Source organism: Cheilinus undulatus, linkage group 19 (genome assembly GCF_018320785.1).
Source record: "Cheilinus undulatus linkage group 19, ASM1832078v1, whole genome shotgun sequence".
Taxonomy (NCBI): Eukaryota; Metazoa; Chordata; class Actinopteri; order Labriformes; family Labridae; genus Cheilinus; species Cheilinus undulatus.
In genome coordinates this window covers 26,935,620-26,957,279 of record NC_054883.1, presented here as the reverse complement: position 1 = coordinate 26,957,279, position 21,660 = coordinate 26,935,620, and the positions used below count along the sequence as shown (strand labels likewise).

At 39.3% G+C, this 21,660-nt stretch overlaps 1 protein-coding gene and 1 long non-coding RNA gene across 2 annotated transcripts in view; one reads left to right on the top strand and one right to left on the bottom strand.

The window, feature by feature from the left end:
- Positions 1-8,461, top strand: part of LOC121527533 (contactin-associated protein-like 2) — a 144,614-nt gene extending 136,153 nt beyond the window's left edge. The window contains exons 21-23 of the mRNA XM_041814533.1: positions 3,004-3,273; positions 5,525-5,596; positions 7,389-8,461. Of these exons, the coding sequence (XP_041670467.1) occupies positions 3,004-3,273; positions 5,525-5,596; positions 7,389-7,588 (542 nt within the window). The 3' untranslated portion in view covers positions 7,589-8,461. The remainder of the gene's footprint in view (positions 1-3,003; positions 3,274-5,524; positions 5,597-7,388) is intronic.
- LOC121527534 overlaps positions 1-21,660 on the bottom strand; it is a 58,811-nt gene that overhangs the window by 15,049 nt on the left and 22,102 nt on the right. The gene's annotated exons all lie outside the window — the stretch shown is intronic.

The window sequence follows — 21,660 nt, the reverse complement described above, 5'->3', positions numbered from 1 at the left end:
CCTACTTTAAATTTTAAAACACTGCTCTGTGAGTCTCCCAAAATACTTTTTCAGGATTTTTTAAATTATTATTTCATTTTACTTGTCCAGTATGGAAGAGTCTTAGTGTTGCTAGTTTTGTTAGACTAGTCAGAACTTTATCCCGTAGTCTGAGCTGGAGTGTTTGTGTGTGGTAAGAAAAGGTGACCAAGCTTCAGGGATGAGCCCAGCCTTCAGTGGATTGTCAGACAAAGCAGATTTAGGACGCAAGGGGAGCATCACAAGGAGTGGACTGAGGCTGGAGTCAGTGGATCAAGAGCCACCACACCCAGACAGGTCCAGGAAATAGGCTAAAAGTGTTGTGTTCCTAGTGTCAAGCCACTCCTGAACCACAGACATCATAAGGATCTCACTTGGGCTGAGGAGAAAAATAATTGGATTGCTGCTCAGTGGTGTTGCAGATGAAACTAACTTTTTGTTTTCCATTCAAAGAATCGTTCCCAGAGTCAGAAGTATGACCAGACAGGCAGAGAATCCAGGGTGCTTATGGTCCAGTGTTTCCACAGTCAGTGATGGTTTGGGTCATCTGCTGCTGTTGGTCCACTGTGCTCTATCAAGTCCAGAGTCGACAGTGTCAGCTAGGGGATATACCAGGAGATTTTCATCTGAGAGAAGCTTTGTGGAGATGTTGATTTACTGTTCCAGTAGGATTTGGCACATGTCCACTGGGAAGCCAAAACTTGCCAGAAACTGCTTTGCTGAACGTGGTATTACTGTGATTGGCCATGAAGCCAACTGGCCTGACCTGAGAATCTCTGGATTATTGTAAAGAGGAGGATGAGTGACACCAGACTCAACAATACAGATGAGCTAAAAGCTGCTATCAAAGCAACCTGGGTTTTATAACACCTTCGCATTGTCATAGACAGACTGGCTCCATGCTAAATTGAATTGTTGCAGTAGTTTGAGCTAAAGGAGCAGCTTTGGACTGGTGCTTTGTGATATTCTAATATTTTGAAAGAGTGGATCTTAGATTTTTGTGAGCTGTTTCTTGAAATATTTCACTATGTTTGAGATGAATCTAGAAAAGTTCAACTTTAAGAGTTAGAGCGCAGCAAAAAATGAACTTATTCATGATATTCTGTTTTTCTGAGATGTACCTGTAGTACTTCATTTTGTCTAGTCTTTCTGATTGACCTGTCATGAATGTGACAGACAGAATGTTTGTCAAATCACCTTCCGAGAATGTTTTGAAAAGTGCCGTCTTTCACCAACTCTTTGTATGTGAGGTTTCCCAGATGGCTGTGAAATGTATCCATAAAATGGATATATGAAGCAGTCTATCTTTCGTGTCAGGTTAATGCCGTGAAGTCCCTTTATGTCACTGCCATCATTTCCCTAATGGTAAAACTACCAGTTCATCTGCCTCTGCTCTTATTCTACAAACTCCCATGCATATACTCTTTTATACACATACATTTATGCATGCACATCATTTTTGAAGTTATTAAAAGCAAATTGTTCAATGATTCTAACATATGATCACTCATACAAAGTTGCACACATTGCAAGTTGATGAATGAGGTATTTAGAAGATTCACATTGTGCTGAGCTTGGTTCCTGGATGCACAACCAATAGTGTACAAACCCACATAATCTCTCATTCACACACTTGTTTTGGCAAATCAAAATAGAATAAAGAGAATTACAGAGTAAACCCTTCTTCATCATCTAATCTCTCATGCTTTTTCAAAGAAACACACAAGTCTTCATCCCGTTCCAGCTGTTTAGCAGCTTTGCATCTAGAAATTGAAACTCTAGTGAGCATACAGTCTTGATGATTTTTTTCCTGCATCTTTGAGATCTATTTTTGCTGCTTAAGTTCCTTTTTCTCCTTTTTATTCAGCCTGCATATTTTTTTGTGCAACCAGTTGGCAAGAATAACCCCCTTACTGTCTGAATTCACAAATGTAAGAAATTAATTGAAAGATTAAATGCATCAGGCTGCTTTTTGTGGCTTAACTAGATTATTTATGTGATTCTTCAGTCAACAAGCAATGTTTGAAAGCATGGGGGTTTTGAGCAGATTTAACTATTCATATTACCACTTGGCAAGAAAGAGTGAGTTGAAGTTAAAAGGAAGAGAGAAGTTGCAAGGCTTGGAACCAAGGGGGGAAAAAAAGCACAAATCGACACATTTGAAAGGGAACGATTTTGTCTGAATTGACTTGGAAAGAAGTGGGCCTCAGGTAATTCTCACAGTTATGGTAGTTGTCACCGGATGGGAGTTATTTTGAAGTAGAAACACCCAGAGAGACACTTCTATGGAATGAAAGCAAACAAGAGAAAGAGGACACTGTAGCAATGGATAATTTTATTTATGATAGAGCTTTAATCAGTCCATATTTGTGTTTGATATACCCTGCTAACAGGAATTAATGTGGGTGGAAAATAGAACCATCATGACCAAAGAGAGTGCAACATCTTTCAAGTTGTTTTGACAAAGTGCTATGTCAGATACCACTCAGTAACTTCACATAGTCAAAACCCACTTTAACTTTTTACTTACTACTTTAATACTTTAATTTGCCAAGTTTTAGAGACTGAAAATTGCATCGCTTCTTGTGCTTTAAAGGTTTATGAAATTGATGTTACACTTCTGAATATGAGGCTAAATTGAGAGAAAGAAACTGCGAAAGCTGGGAGAGTTGTACATTTATTATTCATATTTTAATTTGATATAAGAAGTCAATGTCAATTTATGTTCCTTGTTCATTTTCTCACTCCTCCTCCTCCAGCCAGTCCTAGTCTGTTTCCCCCATGCCTTTCCTGATGGTGCAGATTTAAATCTTCTGCAGATGTTTTAGACTTGCAGAGTATAGGTAAATTTATGGTATAATATCATTCCAGATCATTTTAATTTGCCTTAAACAAGCCTGAAAGTCTCGTTAAGCTATAACAACCCTTATCCATTGAAGTTTTTCCGTAATCCCTGTTTCTTTCCCAATCTGTATCTCTGTACAGAAACTGGACACATAGACCCGATCCTCATCGAACAATACAACACCCCAGGCTTCATCGGGTGTCTGTCCAGGGTGCAGTTTAATGGAGTTGCTCCCCTCAAGTCTGCACTGAGAACTGCAGCAAAGCCCACAGGTGGTCAGCCAGGCAGACCACCTGCAGCCTCCCAAGTATCTTTTCAGGGGAAACTGGTGGAGTCTAACTGTGGGGCATCACCGCTCACCATCCCACCCATGTCTGCTGCAACAGATCCCTGGCATCTGGATAACACAGGTAGAGAAACTGCAAATAACTTCAAGATCCTGCAGAACATTCAATACAGTGAGACACCAGAAATGTATCTTCAATACAGCTTTCTAAGGCAAATGTACTCACTCTAATGGTACCTCTGATGTCTACATATATTGTGGCATATGCACAAATACTCAGACCGAGGCACCCTTGGGTCTATTAAGGCATCAAGCCTTGTGCTTAGTTTGGCAATTTTGTTTTAATCTGTGGTTTGTCTTGGTTTCTCTATGGCTTTTGCTGTTACTATAAATTTGACCCCCATTGTATTTCTAAGACACAACACATACAGGCTCTCCTACTCTGTTGATATACTTTTTTTCCCAGTCTGCCTCTTTTGTGGACTTGAAGAAGACCTATGATCATGCAGGTCCCAGGTCCCTGTATGACCAAAAAAAAACGCTATGTCTACGCCCTTGGCATAAAGTCAAACATTTTACCGGTGTGTGCTGGCCCCCATCAGGTGTTACAGATTCTGTTTGTGATTTTCATGGACATGATCTTGAAGCCCAGTCAAGAGCAGAAGTGTTACCAGCTTTTTGCAGTGGATGGCGTTCTTTTGGCTTCTTCAGGCTAGGACCTCCTATAGGCTCTGGGGTGGTTTGACCCCAAGTGCAAAGGTTTTGGGGTTAGAGTCAGCACCTCCAAGTCTAAGGCTATGTTAACCCTTTAACTCCAGAGCCTTTGGACACATTCTTATTTTAACTATAAATGGCACAGAACATGTCTTGTAAGTGCTTTTGCCCATTATTCTAGAGTACTTTAATATCTGGCAGTTGTGTAAAATGTACTGCATGTTTAAAAAGTTTTTTTTTTAACTGTTTAAATAAAAACTGAGTTTCTGGGCTCTTTTCTTATTTTAACCATAAAAGGCCCAGAAAAATGTCCTTTGAGTATGTGCTTTTGCCAATTTTTCCACGATACTTAGAACTTTTAATATATGGCAGTTATTTACATATTACTACATGTTAAGTGTTTTAACAGTTTAAAATGAAGAAACACAAAAATTGGGGGAACTTTATGTTAGAATCTTAGTGGGATTAGGGGAAATTACAGAACTAACCGCATGCTGGCTGTAAAGCACAGTTTCGTAGCTTTCAGAAACTGTTTGAATTTTTCCGATAGCACAAACAGTCATGCAGTTATGGTCATGTAAAGTGTGCTTCAACAGCACGTCGTCGACGACGCACTAGGAGTAAAAGGGTTAAACCAAAAATTCTGATTTACCAGTCCATCTAAATCCAACCCTCATCTCTGATCATGAGCTTTAGATCGTAACCAAAACTTCAAGATCATGCATACAAGCAACTAAGATTTTTTTTCCCTGCAAAGGGTGGCTGGGCCCCACCTTAGAGCTCAGACATATGGTGAAGGCTAAAAATGGAACCATTACTCCTCCACATCGAGCCAGTGAAGGTGGCTCTGACATTTGATTAGAAAGCCTCTCGAAGGTCTACCTGTTGAGGTTGCCAGGCACATCTACCAAGGATGGGACTCAGGGCCCTCTTGAAGGATTATATATACCATTTGGCCTAGGAATGCCTTGGAATCCCACAGAGGAGCTGAAGAACGGTGCCTGGGAGATAGATGTCCCAGTCATCTTGCTTAGCTTGCTGCCACCATAACCCAGCCCTGGATAATCTGCAGACAGCGTATGGACAGACACATGGATGTACTGACTGATGGAAGGACAGGCTGCTGATGGACTATTATGGGCCCAAAAACCCTCGAGCTCCTCCTTTGCATCTTTTTTTTTTTTTTTTTTTTTTTTTTCTACTCACCTCCCTGGAGAGTTATGAAGTGGGCAGCAGAAAAAGCTGACAGCTCACTTTGGAGTGAAGACACTTGTGGGAGTCTGGGTGTACATACCAGGGTTTGGTTCTGTAAAACTGTAGCTCAATCAGTTCTTTAAAACGTGTTTGTGAGCTGTGGCTGATACAGTAAATAAAAACCTCAGTAAGCACTACACATGACAGAATATCTCACTGCAGCTCAGTTTTGAAATGCATTTATTCATTCAGTAAATACACACATTATTTCTCCAACCAAATGTTTTATTTTGTGTTACTGCAAGCTGAGCTGTTAAACTTTAGTTTTCTCCTGATGCTGGAATCTCCATTTTTCCATGTGCACATCAATCCAGAGTAGCTAATCCTTAAATTAAAGGACTGGAATGGTTTTGGCTCATTTGTGAGGATGCATGACATGGTTCCTTATTTTGTCATTTCTTTTGCAGATGCTGAATTCCCTTTCAATGAGGAGAGAGTGATTCCTGCTGGAGTCAACAGAGACTCAGCCATTATTGGAGGTAAGTAAAGAAAGATACTAAAAAGAGCTTTTTGAAAGATATTATTAGATGGCTAAATGTCAAGAACTATTAGATACTAAATATCATGGAATTTAAGCACTGCAGAGTGTTTAACCTTCTCTCTCCTCACCTTTCTAATTTCTCTCGCATTACTTGGAAGCATACTTTCTTCATTCCACAAATCTTTTTGAAATGCCACCAACTAAATACTGAGATATTTTAACCTTTTTAGGGCTCATTGAAATATCAGGAAATTCAAGATTTATACCCAAGAATATTATTGTTGGGCATCGAAAGGCATTTTTTATTCTAACTTTTGTCCCATTTATTTCATTATTATGGTGAAAAAACTGGTCAAAAAAGTGACCATATATGGTTCCTTTAGGTTTATGGTTTAAACAAAAATCATATATACATATTAAAATGTAAATAATGAAAAAATAAACACATATCAAATTAGTATTTTAAAAAATAATTATACACATTTATTTTTGAGGCCCATATGAAACTTAAAAGATTTTTTCCCAAAAGAAACCTAAAAGATTACAAATATTTAATAACTAAGTGACTTTTAGCAACACAAATGATATTGTTTTATGCCCTTTTAAGTTTAATTAAACACTTACACTGTTGTAAAACTGCCTAAAATCATTATCATACTATTAAGACCATTTTTTAAAATAATTCCATCAGAATATCTAAAAATATACACATTCTGAATATCAAAATGAATTTTACCAGAAATCAAGCTCACAGTGAAAATTTAAAAAACTGAAATGAACCACAAAATAATAATAAAACTGTTGAACTGACCAAAAATCCCATCTATTTTACTATAACGACTTGAAAAATCCTATAAATTAGTAAAATCAACCACTGGATCACACTTTAATTTTTTATAAGCCTTTGGCAGCATCTAACTACACAATGGAGAACTATTAATCTACATTATAATGAATTTGTTGTGAAGAAAATACTGTTAGTATAGCTTACTATAGATGAAATGGCAGTCTGTTAACGGAGACACCATTTCACACTCCCATACAGATCAAATTTGGTTCCTCCATTTTTCACACTGAAATTGCAGTAAATGTTAGAAAGCTCACACAATCAAATCCTGTCATGACATTTAACACTCCTTTTCACCTGTATAATATGTGAGTTTCATCAGCTTACCATGGGTAGTTATGATGTTTGGGTCATTTGTGTGGGGCAGAAATTTAAACTGCATCTTGTAAGTTCTGGGGGAAACAGGAAGTCTGGGACGCTCTGGGACACTGCTAATTGGCCAGATGCTGTGATGTCACTGTTTATATTGTGACTGATTTCCACTGATTGGCTGAAAAAAATTATTCTGTTTCTACTGTACTAATGAGAGTTGAGGAGAGGCCAGGACAGAAGACAGCTGAAGTGACAGTATTGTCCCTTGCCCCATAAAGGGTTCAATTTCAATGGGAGATAGAAACATTTGAATAGCTACTTATAGGAGGGAATTTTTACAAAATCTTTTGGCCATACTTTCTCAATGTATAGTTTAAAACTTGGTATATTTAAGTCTCAGTTATCATTTAACATCACATAGACACCTCGGACAAGCTGGAACCAGGTGATACTTAATTAAAAGTGTTAAAATATGGCTCAGATCATAAGTTTCCTTTTTTTCTGTCAGTCAGTTAAATGTCTAAATGTTCAAGGGAAACCCAACTCAGAAGTTGATTATTAGGTAGAAACATAGCAGGAGTGAATGACAGAGAACATTAACAGTTGTTTCTGTGTACCACGTCTTCTGCAGGCATCATCGCTGTGGTCATTTTCATCATCTTATGTACGCTGGTGTTCCTCATACGCTACATGTTCCGTCACAAAGGAACCTACCACACCCATGAGTCCAAGGACAGCAGGGAGTCTGCAGGAGAGTCAGCAGACACAGCCATCATTGGCACCGACAACCCAGAGAACATCGACGACTCAAAGAAGGAGTGGTTCATCTAGCAGTTAAGAAAGGACTTTATGTGAGATGACCTGTTGGATTAATTGAGTATTTGTCAAAGTGTGAAGCATGTCCCCCCTTCAGTTGGTGCAGAGACCTGACAGGGGGTGCATGTGGTTGGGGAGAGCATGAACTTTGGAACTAATATCGCGAGGTAGTAATCTTTCCACAGAGGAATAATAAACTGGTTGCATACTTGCAATGGTGTTCATTCAAACACAGGACACTGTGTGAGGAATAATTGTTTTGCAAGTTCATCCTGGACAGTTTTTTTCTGCAAACAGCTGTATTTATTAAGCCTCTAATCTGATTGAGAGTGGACTGAAGTGAGGAGACTGTGTGGAAGTTTTCACAGATGATGCACAGACCACTGCAGGGAAAGGGACAGGACCACAGGTACTGATCAAGAGAGTCTCACCAAATGTGCATTGGACACGATGGGCTTTACACAGAAAGATACTTGCTTCACAGCAGATAAGCCCTGAAGTGGACGAGACATTGAATAATGGATTCTGTAAGCGTGGCAAGTTTCACCAAGTATCTGAAAGCCCAGCTGCTCTCTATGCTTTACGAGGATCTGAACATACTGCTGTGTTGTTTCACAGCAAAGCAAGATGGATCTCACGAGTTAAAGTGTTGTCATGAGTCTTTGAGCTCATTGCAGCTACTAATGCAATGATAAGCCTTTTTCATCTTGTTGCCAAATATCTGCATTTTCTTTTTTGTAGAGAAAGAACTTTATTTTTGGCAAAGTGATTGTAAATTTTATTCAAGTTTTGTGTATTTTGGGGGATAAAGAACACAGACTGATAAAGTGATCAAAGTGGTTTGATGATATTTAACAGATTTTTTTCTTTTCTTGTAATATGATTACAAATGTTATTTAAGTTTTCTGTATTTTTGAAAATGCACACAGACTGATGTAGTGGTCTTGTGATAAATTATTAACATTAAACATTATTTTATAAAATTTAACATGGAGTTGAATTATTAGCAAAGTGATTACAAATGTAGCTTCTGTTTTCTTTAGATTAGGAATGATCCTGGAGTCCAGGAGGATGCCTGGGTTATGGATCTCGGAGGATGGGCGGATGGGCGGATGGGACTACCGTCCAGATTAAGCACAACATCTCCAACCTTCCTTAGCAGTACTTTGGTGGCCACAACCATGAGCCCTATGTTGTTGTGGTTTGGTTTGAGTTTGTTGGCTGACATTCAGGGTTTGATTTCTTGCGGACTGTTGATCTGTAAGTGGGGGGCTGAGCGGATGGTGTGGTGCATAGATAGCGCTGCATCTGCTCCAAGAATCAGCATGCCACGTTTGACTGCTCTGAATAGGGCCTGTGCGACAGGGCAACTTCAAGCCGGTGTTCCGCAAAACCAAGTGGCAGCATTAACCAAGTTCCGTATATCGGGATGTCAGAGGCAGGCTGTGAAGTGGGCGTCCCCAGAAGATAATGCTCATAGAAGACTGTTTCCTCATCCTTTGAGTACTTAGGAATCGTTGTCTGTTTCTGTCTTCTGCAAATTTGCAGTCAAGGTTTGCAGGACAACATGGCTGATGGCTCTGTGCCCAGAACATCTGGAAAAGACTGCACATAGCCAATCTCTGGTCTCAAAGGGGCTGCCAGGGGGCCCGCCATGACTGCCCTTCAGCATCAGGCTGGGTTCTTCGTCAGGCTGGTGTCAGCAACACTTGCACTGGAAACTGAACATGCTGAGCAACGTTATGTTCAGCCACAAGTCCATGGATGGTTTTACCATTAGGCAAAGGTAGGCAATTTCCAGGGGCCTTGTGCTTCAATGGGCCTCAAAACATAGACAAGATATATATGTAGTAAAGACAAAAAGAGAAAAAATGAATAATTATGATGCAAAATTCGGATTTAATTTGGGTCTGAAAGTGCATAGAATAGCAACAATGTGGAATATGATAGTCTAGTAAATTCCCCAGGAATCAAACTGTACAATGATATTGTACAATATCATGAAGCAGTTAGAGCAGTGATTGTAATTTGGCAGTAGATGTCTGGATTTTTGGTTCTGTCATTGGTTCCAGATAGAAAAAAACATGATGCCATCCACCTTGTACTCTCGTGGATCTTGTTTTTAACACTGCATCAGGTGTAAATGGGAAATGAGCAACACATGTCATTTGGAAATGTTATTTGTGTGTGTTTCCATTTACATTTGGATTGTTTGTTGTTACTGTCTTTTTAAATGACTGGACAGCAGACAGCAGTATGTGTCCTTGATTTTTTCAGTGTTGCTGAGAATGTTCAATGTTTGTTGATGAAATCTCAGAGACATACATGCAAACAGTGAGAATAAAACAAAAAAACAGACTATTGCTCTCATGATTTATACTTCCTAACATTGTCATAAGAGCTCTGTCTGTGCTAACTGTTTTATAATGGGGCAAAAAGGGGGTGAAGATGGTCAAAATGATGACGTTTTCAGCTAAAACGCGATTGCTGGTGTAATTAAACAAACTGCCACCAGAGGCAGCACAGCACCATGCTAGGAGGCAAAGTGGATCCTATGTTTATAAGCCCCATTATCTGTCTGCTTCTCTCTCACAAACACACGTGTGTGAGCTCTTTACCAAACACAAAGGACTCCCAGACTGCTTCATTAGTAATCCCCTCCTCAAAGCTGATTCCGATCAATAACCGCCCCTGTTTCAGAGGGGACTGAAATGAGCGTTGCACCCTCCAGTGATAACAATGGAAATGTTTGCAGCCTGTAATTGCATTTCCAGCACCACAGCTGAAAGGGCCCGTCAGCTGTAAGTAGAGCGTATTTACACTACAAATTACCCAGGAGAGAGAGGGCGAGCGAGAGAAGAGACTAGCAGATACTACCCACTGAAGAGGACAGGTAGAAAGGGGAATTATGGGTATAAGATCTTTTTTTAAAGAGAGGAATGTAGATGCTCTATTTTGTGTCAAAATGTTTTTATGCCTAAAGGGTCTTTAAAAAAGTAATGTAAAAGGTGCTGCATGAAGCATTTATAAGTCCTGAAACATGACTTTCCAATCATCTGTGATAAATGAGTGCACTGTAGCCTATACACAAATACTTAGAGTGTCCATTTAGCCAAGATAAACTATATGGTCAAAAGTATTTGGCCACAAATATTGAATTCAGGTGTTTCAATCACACCTGTTGTCACGGGTGTATAAAATCAAGCACTTAGCCATGCAGTCTCTATATTTTAAAACATTTGTGATACAAAATGGGTCGTTCTGAAGAGCTCAGTGCTGTGCTGAATGCCACCTTTGCGACAAGACAGTTCATAAAATTACATCCTGGCTGGATACTCCACAGTCAACTGTAAGTGATATTATTAGAAAGTGGAAGCGTTTAGGAACAACAGCAGCTCAGTTACAATGCGGAAGGTCATGTAAAACCACAGAGCTGGGTCAATGACTGCTAAAGGCACATGGTGCCTTAAAGTCACTAACTTCAGTCCATAGCTGAAGAGTTCTGACCTTCCACTAGTATTAATGGAAGCAATTCCATACTAAGTACTGTAGAAGTATTTTAATATGTCTACACAGTCCCTGTTAGTGTAAAGGGCAGACAACCAAATATTTGTATCCTTGTAGTGTATATCTCAGTCATACGCAACAGAGGGAGCACAGAGAAAGTTTTTTACTCAACCAGGTGGAAATATCTGAAAGCAAAAGTAGAGATATGGCTTTGGTTTAATCAAATACCACAAGCACCTGACCTAAAAAGCCAGACGGATGTGTGAAACACATCCATCTGGAAAACCTTCAATATACACCATTTGGGAAAGGGCAGTGCCTTTGAAAAAAAACTCAGAGGGTGATTGGATGAACGTTCTGCCTGTCACATCTTTACGGGCCAATCAAAGCAATAACACACATGAAGTCACCACCGCTACCGTGGAATAAACTCCATAGAGAACTGCATAACACAAACCATGGCGACTGTAGACATGTCAGTACACCCCTTTTGCCGTTTTTGAAAAGAAAAAACTTCATGCTGTTCTTTGTTCTTCTTTTAACAAAGAAATGCTGTCAAATTCTGATAAAACTGGCGCTTTAGCAGGATCCACGGTAATGTCTTCCGCCATAATTTCACCGGCCTCTTGTTGCTGCTTGCTTACGTCATGACTCCGCTGCGCCCAAAAGTACTGCCCCTCATCACTGATTGGTCCTGTCACTTTCTAACTGGGCCCACACGGTTCAGACAGGAGCTTTGCAAGATGGATTCACCAGTGAGAAACAAGGAAACGGGCATATCCATCTGCTTTTCAAGGTAAACAAGTCCCTTCAAATTTAGTTTTGGACCTCAAATACACCCTGGAATCAATTTGAATATCAGTGGTCTAAAAAATATGATTCCTTCTTCAAAGATTCTTGCACTATGTAAGCGTTATTGAAATAAAGCAGAGTTGTGTCATTTGTTTAAGTATCTTGACATCCTCCTCTTCAGGCTGTTTATTGACCATGACATGAGCTAAGCCAAGGTCAAGCACTGTTGGCACCATCGGCTGCTCAATGATAGTTCCCTCCATTGAATGTTCATGATGGCACCACTAAATTTGTGGTGACAAACACTGTTTCGGCTTAAGCTGACCTTCAGGTAAGAACATCTGTCCCTCTAGGGAGAAGGTTAGATCTGTGGAGACATAAATGCAAGAAGACTCAAGATAGAAAAATGTGTATCTAGATAAAAAATTCACAAGTATGCAAATGTCTAGGCAAACTTCTCTACCTCATTACTAGTCTGCAGCTCCACTGGGGGGACTATCAACAGGTCCCATCAGGCTGCTCTTTATTCCCTTCACTGCCCCCTGTGTGTAATGTGCACAGCGGCAGAAATCTACAGATCCATAAAACCATAAAACAGCAGTTTTCCCTCCTGCTGCCACACTGCACCACTACAGAATACATACACGTTCCATTTCCCCTCTCCAGGACCTTGGTGAGTGCGAGGAAGGAAATGAGGAGGAAAAGAGAGAGTAAGAAAGGAGGGATAAAGGGTCAGAAAGTTGTGCCATTATGTAGAATGGTACAGGAGTAGATTTAGATAGAAAACATGTAGAGAAGAATATGAAAGAAAAAGTAAGGCAGGGAGATAAAAGGAGAATAGATTCATTTTCTTTGGACTGAAATTGGAGGAAAACGGTGTAAGACAGGGACAAACAGGGAGAGAAGACAAAAAATGAGAAGATAAGAGAAGGTCAGGGTGTTTGCATGAGAAACAGAAGAAAAAAGAGAGATCTTACAGTAGAGATGTCTGCCTCTGGCAGGGAGACAGGCTAAGACAACAGTGGGAACAGGCACATCTGTTTGACAACAAGATAAGGTACATTTCTTTTCCTCCTTTGAAAATAATCCTTTCCAGTATTTATACTGAATGCTAAAAATCTCACAGAGCGCTAAGGCTGCAGAGCTTCATCTCAGCAGCAGACTAAAACTTTAAAAGCAAGTCCTGTCGGCGTGTTCTTAGATTTATTGTTTCTGAATTTAAAATGTTTCTCCCCCTGACTGTTTCACACAGAGTAAGCTCCAAACAGCCGGCCTATTTTCTAATAAGGCTGCTGTGTTCTTGTGAAATCTGAACCAGAAGTCACAGCACAAAATGTCAACACACAAAACATCAAGACAAATCCATGCTGCTTTAGACAAGACAGACTGCAATGAAGATATTTTTCTCAAGAAGAAGAGAAACTGAAGAAAATCTGTACTGCCTTTGGTCAATATCAGGAGAGCTACAAAAGTAGAACTTGACCAGTATGGTATTTTACAGATCTGGACACACACTGACTGGAGAGCAGACAAACAAAAAAACATCTACATAGATTTTTCAGGTGGGATGAAAGTAACCCCTTTCTATAATGATGCAGACTACCTTTTCATCCAATCCAGACCAACTTTAAAACCACATTAAACACTGGTATGCTTCTACCTTAAAGACCTGGTGTGATTTTAGCTTTTAAGACAATGCAACATGATTTACTCAAATACAGCCTGAAGGTGCGTGGGATGAAAAATATTTTGTTTTTAGCCTCTTTAACCTTGCGCAAGGGGAGAAATAGGGTCACACTAAAGTTGTATTTTCTAGCAGGGACAGAGCTGCAACGGGTTGACGACAACACAGATGATGATATGACTGCACAACCAAATTAAATGTGAAATGGTAAAAAGTTTAAATAAATGGCCCAGTTGAGTCACTTCCTGTTGCCAGAATTGGGCACTCCAGCAAAACATTACAATTAACCTTTGAATTTGTCAAGGGCCAGACATTTATTATACATGTGAAATAAGAAACAAGTCAGATTTTTCATATGAGAGTTACACCAACTTCCTGTGAAACTGGCGAGATAGTGAAATGCTTGCCATCGCCAGTGATTTGTCCATTAATAAACTGCTGTGGACGATTATTGAGGGCTTCAGTTGAAAAATGTGAAGTTCATTGGCTCAACACAGTAAGAGGAATAAACAAAAGACCTGTTTGTATCACTTCCTGCTGTCAGTAGAGGGCGTTACGAATAGATTTTTAGATATGGCATGTTCAGTGTGATACTGTTGTAATGTTGAAGAGCACAGAAAAATGTATACAAAAGTTACAGCAGGTTTAATTCATTTGTCACATTAAAAAATGCCATATTTTCAAATTTAAGTGAAGCTGGTGGACTTCCTGTTGAGATTTTGGGTATGGCCATATAAGTGAGGTCAAAATGCGTATGCATGCAAAAGATCATAGGTCTAGCTTCAAAGCAGAGATGGGGCTGAATGTTTTAATATTTTGCTGGAGAAAAATACAAGAATGAAAATGTTTTTGCCACATTGGGGCGCTCTGACAAATAGAGGAATCAGAGATATGGATGTATTCAGGATCAAGGTGTGATTATTCCTGTGAAGTCTGGTGGTAGTAGACATAAGCACTGTAGAGTTACGTCTGGTATCTGATCATAGAAGACTGCAAAAAACAGAACAGTTTTCTAAGTATGGCCACCCTGGGGTGTAAACTGAAGATTTGATAACTTTAGATCTCAAACTTGTCTAGAATGAGCAAAAAATATCTGGAGTCTATCTGTTGAAGTCCGCTGTAGGAGTATGAAAAAATATGCAACCTTGCCACCCGCCAAAACCAGCCACATTTGACCAAAATATTGACCAAAAATTGTTTGTATTGTGTTCCCTGTACATTTCAGAGCAGTGGTTCAACTGCTTTAGTCTCAGGACCCACCATCAACTCCTCAAGGAGATTTGCGACCTAAATTTGGTATCTGTATTTGATCAATCAGAAGTATTAAACAAAAATAGTAGAACTTGGGCCAAAGACCGCACAAAAAGTGTAAGAAAACAATGAAACGGGACAGAACATGCATATTTTATGGAGTCTTATAGAAAATTTGGTGCAATTTTTTCCCCAGGCACACATCCGCAACCCATTGAAAAGAGCCTCGTCCCGACCCACCAGTTGAGAATCACTGTTTTAGAGGATGTCCCAAGAGATTTTATTTCTCGTGTAATCATGATACACATGTGTATTGATTTTGATGCATGAAGCTCTTACCCAGTCCCCTTTTTCACATTCACATTTCACACTTGCATGATTCCACTACCATAATTCCCACTAGGGACAATTTTCAGGAAGGTCATTTTAGGCACCTTAAGACCCCAAAACAGGCCGTGAAGGGCTCAAGTGAAGGCCTACAGTTTCTAAAGGGTCCTCGCTCTGGGGTGAGTGCTTGGGAACCTGATGATGCCTTTTTTTTAAATTAACTTCAAATTAAGGAAAGATAGTCCTCTTGTTTCGAGCTTTAAAAGACTGCAGTGATATTGGTCTGTCAAATATCATCAAATTGTAATTCTTTGGTAAAACATAGAAAGTCCAGACTGAATTCTTACAGGTGTAAATCTTTTAAAAGCATCATCCTATGTAATTCTTTACTCTTCATTTGATTTAAAATATTCCATAGTCTTCCTAAAGCCAGACAGTCTCCTTTCAAAACATTCTGCATATTGCATGCATCTGTTCAATATGTGCTCTTTTGTCAGAGAAAGATATGAGTGATTTACAGATTCTTTCAATGTCTGCCAAAGGAAGTTTTTCTCATAAATGTGGAGTTATTATTATTCATGTAAATGGACTGAAAAAGAATACCATGAAGGCAACAGATAGAAAAACATGAAAAGAGAGAACCTCATAAAAGATCAGACTTCTAAAATATTTGAAAAATTTCAAAGACAAACTCCTCAAAGTTAGAGTTATTGAACACACAGCAGCCTTCAAGTAAAGCAAACTGTCCTACTTTTTCTGTTAGTTCACTAAACTTTACTTTGTTATATTTGCATAAAATGTAGCTATACCATAAAAACTGACCTGTCCAAAGAGAGATCCCAGCGAACATGTTTCCTTTTAATAAGACCACTGTCTCACACGTACAATCAAGTATTTTTAAAAAGAGAAAACCAACCTCATGTCAGTGTGGCATAATAAGGTCATCTCCCCTCCCTGCCCCTTTAATGTTGCTGGGCTGTACGCAGTGATCCAATTTGTGACATGACTGTGAAGTAGGACTGTGCAGCAATAAAACTGGGTGCTGCTCAGATTTGGGCCCTGCGGTCTCTTTCTGATGGACTGGCATGGTTTGGGGTGACTGGCATCTCCACGGTCATGCTGTCCTGGATGATTTCTTATCAGGCTTCTGCAGTGATTGTGAGCACCTGCTGGCATGTCCACCAAAGATCTGGGGAGTATTCATGTGGCTATAAACCAGTGTGGCTTTTCTGATCATTTGTGCCGCAGCTCTAGCTGTTACTGTCCCGCTGACTGGGAAACTGCTCCCCTTCTTTCTGGCCAGGCTGCGCTGCAAGAAGGACGGCCCAGCTCTAATCCCAAACCTCTGTTCCCTGGCACTGTTACAGTTTTTCTCCATGCTTTATTTTCCGTGATCTGGTTTCAATGCTTCATTCTCAACTGCAGAGCACAGTAAAACAGCTCAAATACTTGTGCAGTATTTTGTTTTTAGCTTACAACAATTAAGTGCTGATTTTAACTCAGACACTGCATCAACAAGAGCAGACAAGAGGCTGGCAACTTCAAAATAAACTTACATTTATTCAAGTTTGTATCATATAAAATATCAAGTTAGACTATTTCATAAAATACAAAAATCCAGAATAGCAATAAAAAAAAAGGCTGTAAACACAAAATGGGGCACATGACTACTACCAAAATGTGCAAAAGTGCTTTCAAAATCTTATTAGATGCAAAAAACATTTTAACGGTAGATGCTCGTAAAAGCTTCACACTGTCCCATATGAATTTATACTTGCACGGCAAAACTGGATAAATCACAATTAGACAAGGCAAAGAGGAGGTTATAGCAACTTTTAGCCCATTTTTCCCGTTCTATCACTACTTCTAAGCACTTATTTCTGCCAGTTTTTACCACCATTAACCCATTTCTCAATTTTTCATCTTTTTTTCTGCAATTTAATTATTTTTCTTTGCTAACTTTACAATGAACCATGATTTACCTGATCTCCACTTACTCCATTTGGCTGGGCCCCAGAAAGCTCTCCCCTTTATCTCACCCTTATTGGAGGCCTTCCCTTCAGTCTGTGACGGCACTATTGCAGGCATCCAAGAAGGTTTATGACTGTGGCTTTATTCTTTAAATGGCTTATAGCTTGACAAGATACCATTGACTTGATACATTTACTTTATAAAAACATGTGTCAGCTGTTGAAGTGCAAAACTGAGCTAAAATAAGTAGTTTGAACTCAGTTTAGTGATTTCTCTGCTGAAGCCCACAGACCCTGTAGTGCCACATTAGGTAATAACGCCACATTATGTAATAACCCTAACCATAGGACTTAGTGTGGGCTCCAAGGTATGCCCTACCCAACTACCTTGCCCTAACTCTAACTGCTTAGTGACTTATGCCAAAACCTAACCCCCCTTTAGGGCTCTAGACTAAACACCTAACCTTAACCCTAGGACTTAAGGTGGGCTCCGGGGTATACCCTACTACCTTGCCCTAACCCTAACCGCTTAGTGGCTTACAAAATGAGGCGTTATTACATAATGAATTGAAAATTTATTACATTATTACATAATGTGGCGTTATTACATAATGTTGTGCTACAGACCCAAACAGCTGTCCAGATACTTTGAGGCAGAAGAGCACAGTAACTGAAGCTAAGGATGGTTAAAAAGCTCCAAACACAGCGACTTTATGCTAAATTATGTGGAGAAAATGCCCATCTGTGATGCAGTGTAGCCTAGCTTCTCAAAGCACATTATTATTAAAGCAGAAATGGATGCTGAAATCTCTGGAGGCTAAAGGCCCTTCCATTACCAAGTATTTCATACAACTCAACTTTAAAAAAACACTTAATTTCCCTTTAATGTCAGAGCAGAGAAGCAAGGCTTTTGAGAGACATTTTAACTTAGGATTTACAATTAATGCCTATGCTGGACTTTGTTTACAAGTGATGCAATCCTCAAAAAGTTCAAATCTATGAGGCTGCTGTCCCGATCAATTTTATTCTGCCGCTGCTGTCAAATTTAGTAACTGGCTGCTGTGTGTCCCTCCACTCTATCAGCCACCTACACTCGCATGCTTTTCTTGAAGTCAGACATAATGCAAGCTTAAACAGAGTGAATAGGGTTATAGCTTTATGTTGGATAATTTCCCAAACAAAGACAATGCATTTTAATGTTCCATTTACAAGGGTTAAACATTGAGTTTTGTGCTTGTGTGTGTGCATAAGAAATCAGCAATGACCTTGGTCTAATGTTTGGCACTGAACTTTATCAGGATTAAAAGTGCAGAAAATAATTTGGGTCTTCTGCAATGGAACTGGAATTGATTCCTTTGATACCAGTGTGTGGCTAAAGCTTGCTGAGCTGAATATATCTCCAAGAATGCAACACAGCTAAACATTATAATCAGAGTAAATAAATCCAGATTGTAGGGTAAACATCAACTTCCAAATAACTGCAGGCATCCACATCCACTCACAGGAACATGTATGATCTGAAGAATGTTGTGCTTGAGCACCAGGTAACTAATCTGCTGCTTTAATGACTGTGTGAGACTCAATGACTTTGCATTATGTCAGATTAATGCCAGTTATTTAGTCTGGGTGGTCCTCTGCCACTCATTTTTTGCAGGGCAAAGCAAGGGCAATGGAAAGCACCCAAGCAGAGAAAATCAGCAGTAAAAGTGGAGGTAAGGGATACTTAATGCAAATAAATTGGCAGGGGTCTGAAAATGTGACTGAGGGCAGCAATAAATAACAATCGAGGCTGGCTGACACCCTGCTCTGGATTTCAGTGCCCAGGCATGAACAATGAAGGGGGCAAAGAACTTAGCCTCATTTAGTATAATAACTGTTATTCACTAAAAAGAGAGAAATGAGGAAGAATCAGCCTCAGTATTTATTTGCTATATTTCTTAGATACAAAGTGGAGCAAAGTCTAGTCCAGGTGAAATTTAAGGGCCATTATTTTAGAAGTTATAGAATTTATTAGATGTTTTCTATCCCACTGTCACAGTTTTTTCCCCGATTCATTCCAAAACCAAAACATTTATTCTATTCAGTACAATATGAAAATAAAACAAGCTTTCAAGGTGGTGAATTGGCCAGATTCCATGTCTGTCATGAAGCAGATCCATGTTGTAAAACTTAAAGTTGAAACGCTTGTTCCCAATGACCTGACCAATCATGTAAAAGAAAGAGGAGGTAGCAGCAGGCGTGGTTTAGCTGAAGTGACTGCTAGCCTGTAAACTATGGTGACTGGTGCACTGAGGGTGCAGCTGTAATGTCAGTTTTCAGAGCTGGGTAACATTTTTTTATTAAAAGAAGAGCAAAGAACCAAATTGAAAGCTTTCCTTTGCAAAGTAGCTTTGCTGAAAGTGAACAACAATAATGACCACCTATTAAGCTCATGTTAGTTTACTCCTCAGGGTGGCACATTGCTCTGATTGGCTTGTGATTAATGTGTCTGCCCCATCACCTATAAAGTTTTGTTTTCTTTTTTTGAAAGGCTCTGCCCTAACCAGACCATAGTCAGTAGGCTGTTGTCAAGATGGATCAAGACTGTCTGGCTGCAGACTGTACATCTCTGATGGCCCCTGACAGTCTATTCTCAGTTTTAGATTTGTTGCAAACATTACAGACTAAGCAGCATAACACTGGTGTTATTTTAATGTGATGTTTTTTCATATATCAGTGCAACTGGGAAATGGACTTGAGTTTGTATATCACCTTTCTAGTCATCTGGCTACTCAAAGTGCTTTTTCACTGCAGATCACACCTACCCATTCATACCCTTTCACTCCATTCTGTCCACATTCATAGAGGTTGATATGGAGAATGTAACATCAGTATTGGCTAATCCTATTCATATGCATTTACACACCACTGAATGAATGAATGAAATCAATCTCATGGCATAGATATGTGAAATGGTCAATCACTGCCATGTTTTTAATGCCGCTTAAGGAAAATCACCATGTACAAACAGTATTATTGTTTGATAGAAGTGCACATAAGCTAAGATCTGTGGACATGAATGTAGTCTGTATCTGGAAATGACAAAACAGAATGAATGTTTGGCTTCTTTTACCAAAAAAGTTAGCATACAAGATGATTAACTCGGTCCAGGGCTGCTGAAGCTCATCCTGAACATTCCCCTGAAGTAAAAAAAAAAAAAAAACTCAGAGTTATCATCCCACATTTAAACTCTGGATCAAAACAACATGAATCATTACAGAATCAAGTCTGTTACATAAAAATTAAAAAAACAAGCTCTGCATGTGAGCCTCCTGTGGGTCCAGAAAAGGCAGTAATGGCTGACAGCTTGAAACATCTTGCTTTATAGAAGGATATTTCATCACAGAAAGCCTTTGAACCCAAGTGTGGAGGATCATTTCTGTGGACTTCTAAGAGTCTTACTGTCATCTCAGGGCTGATTAGTACCCCAGAGTATTTAAACTGCATCAGAAAACCCTGCAAACAGTAATTCAAAAGTAAAATCAAATTGTAACACAACTGTGCAGAAAATATATTTTTTGTTGGCACAAAAATAAGGAAAACTTTAATTTTTCTGATTCATCTCATGTTTGCCCTTCCAACCCGATGGGAAATCATTTCTCTAGCCTTCTTAATTAGCATGTGATTAATTAGGCATCTTTTTATCACTGGCTAATCTGCATAGGACTCTCATGTTTAAAGTTCCTCTCATTAGCATTCAGAAAGCTATCTAACAGGTGTGCTGAGAAAATATACAACACAGCAGCTCATGAAAACACACTTCAACACACACAGAGACAAACAAGCATGTTTGTTCATGTGAATAGACTTCCTGAGACGTTCATACGTGCACACATACCCTGAATCAGAGCCTTCCTGTGTTTATAAATTATGCTGACAGTTCAATGAAAGTTCTTTTCACTGTTGATGCAAATGGCAAGATTCTAATCAACTTTAATGCAAAAATAAAAAAATCTGTCTGGTAAATATTTTCACTTACACATAAAAAAGGTGAAGTTTCAGAACATGCTTGACATGCTTGCACAGTTTCCATTTGCAGGAGAGTTGCATTAATCTAAATCCAGCAATACCCGGTTTCTTTTTCTTAATTCCACACATTTTTCTTTGGGGTCAACAGTCACATCTTAATTTTTTAAGTGCTACAAATAAGGGGAATAAAGGCTCTTTCTCAGGTTAAGTTAGTCCAGTGGTCCAATGAGTCTTTCGTTGCATACATGTGGGTTAAGGTGGTAAAAAGGACATGGAATAAAGAGAAAACAAAAGTGGCGCAGGACATAAATGTATTCAGTCCCACATGAGAAACACTTTTGCATTCAGGGGCCGAGAATAATTTAATTGATAATTGATCTTGTTATTGATGCTGGCTCACATTAAAAAGAATAACCTGTCCCTTTTATTAAAAGTCCATTAAACTGTGTCACAGTGAGTTAAAATATTTCTGCTGGCATACTTTAGCTTTACAAACAGAAGGCTTTACACTTGAATCAAGCAGCCAGGTCTGCACACAGATTTTGCTG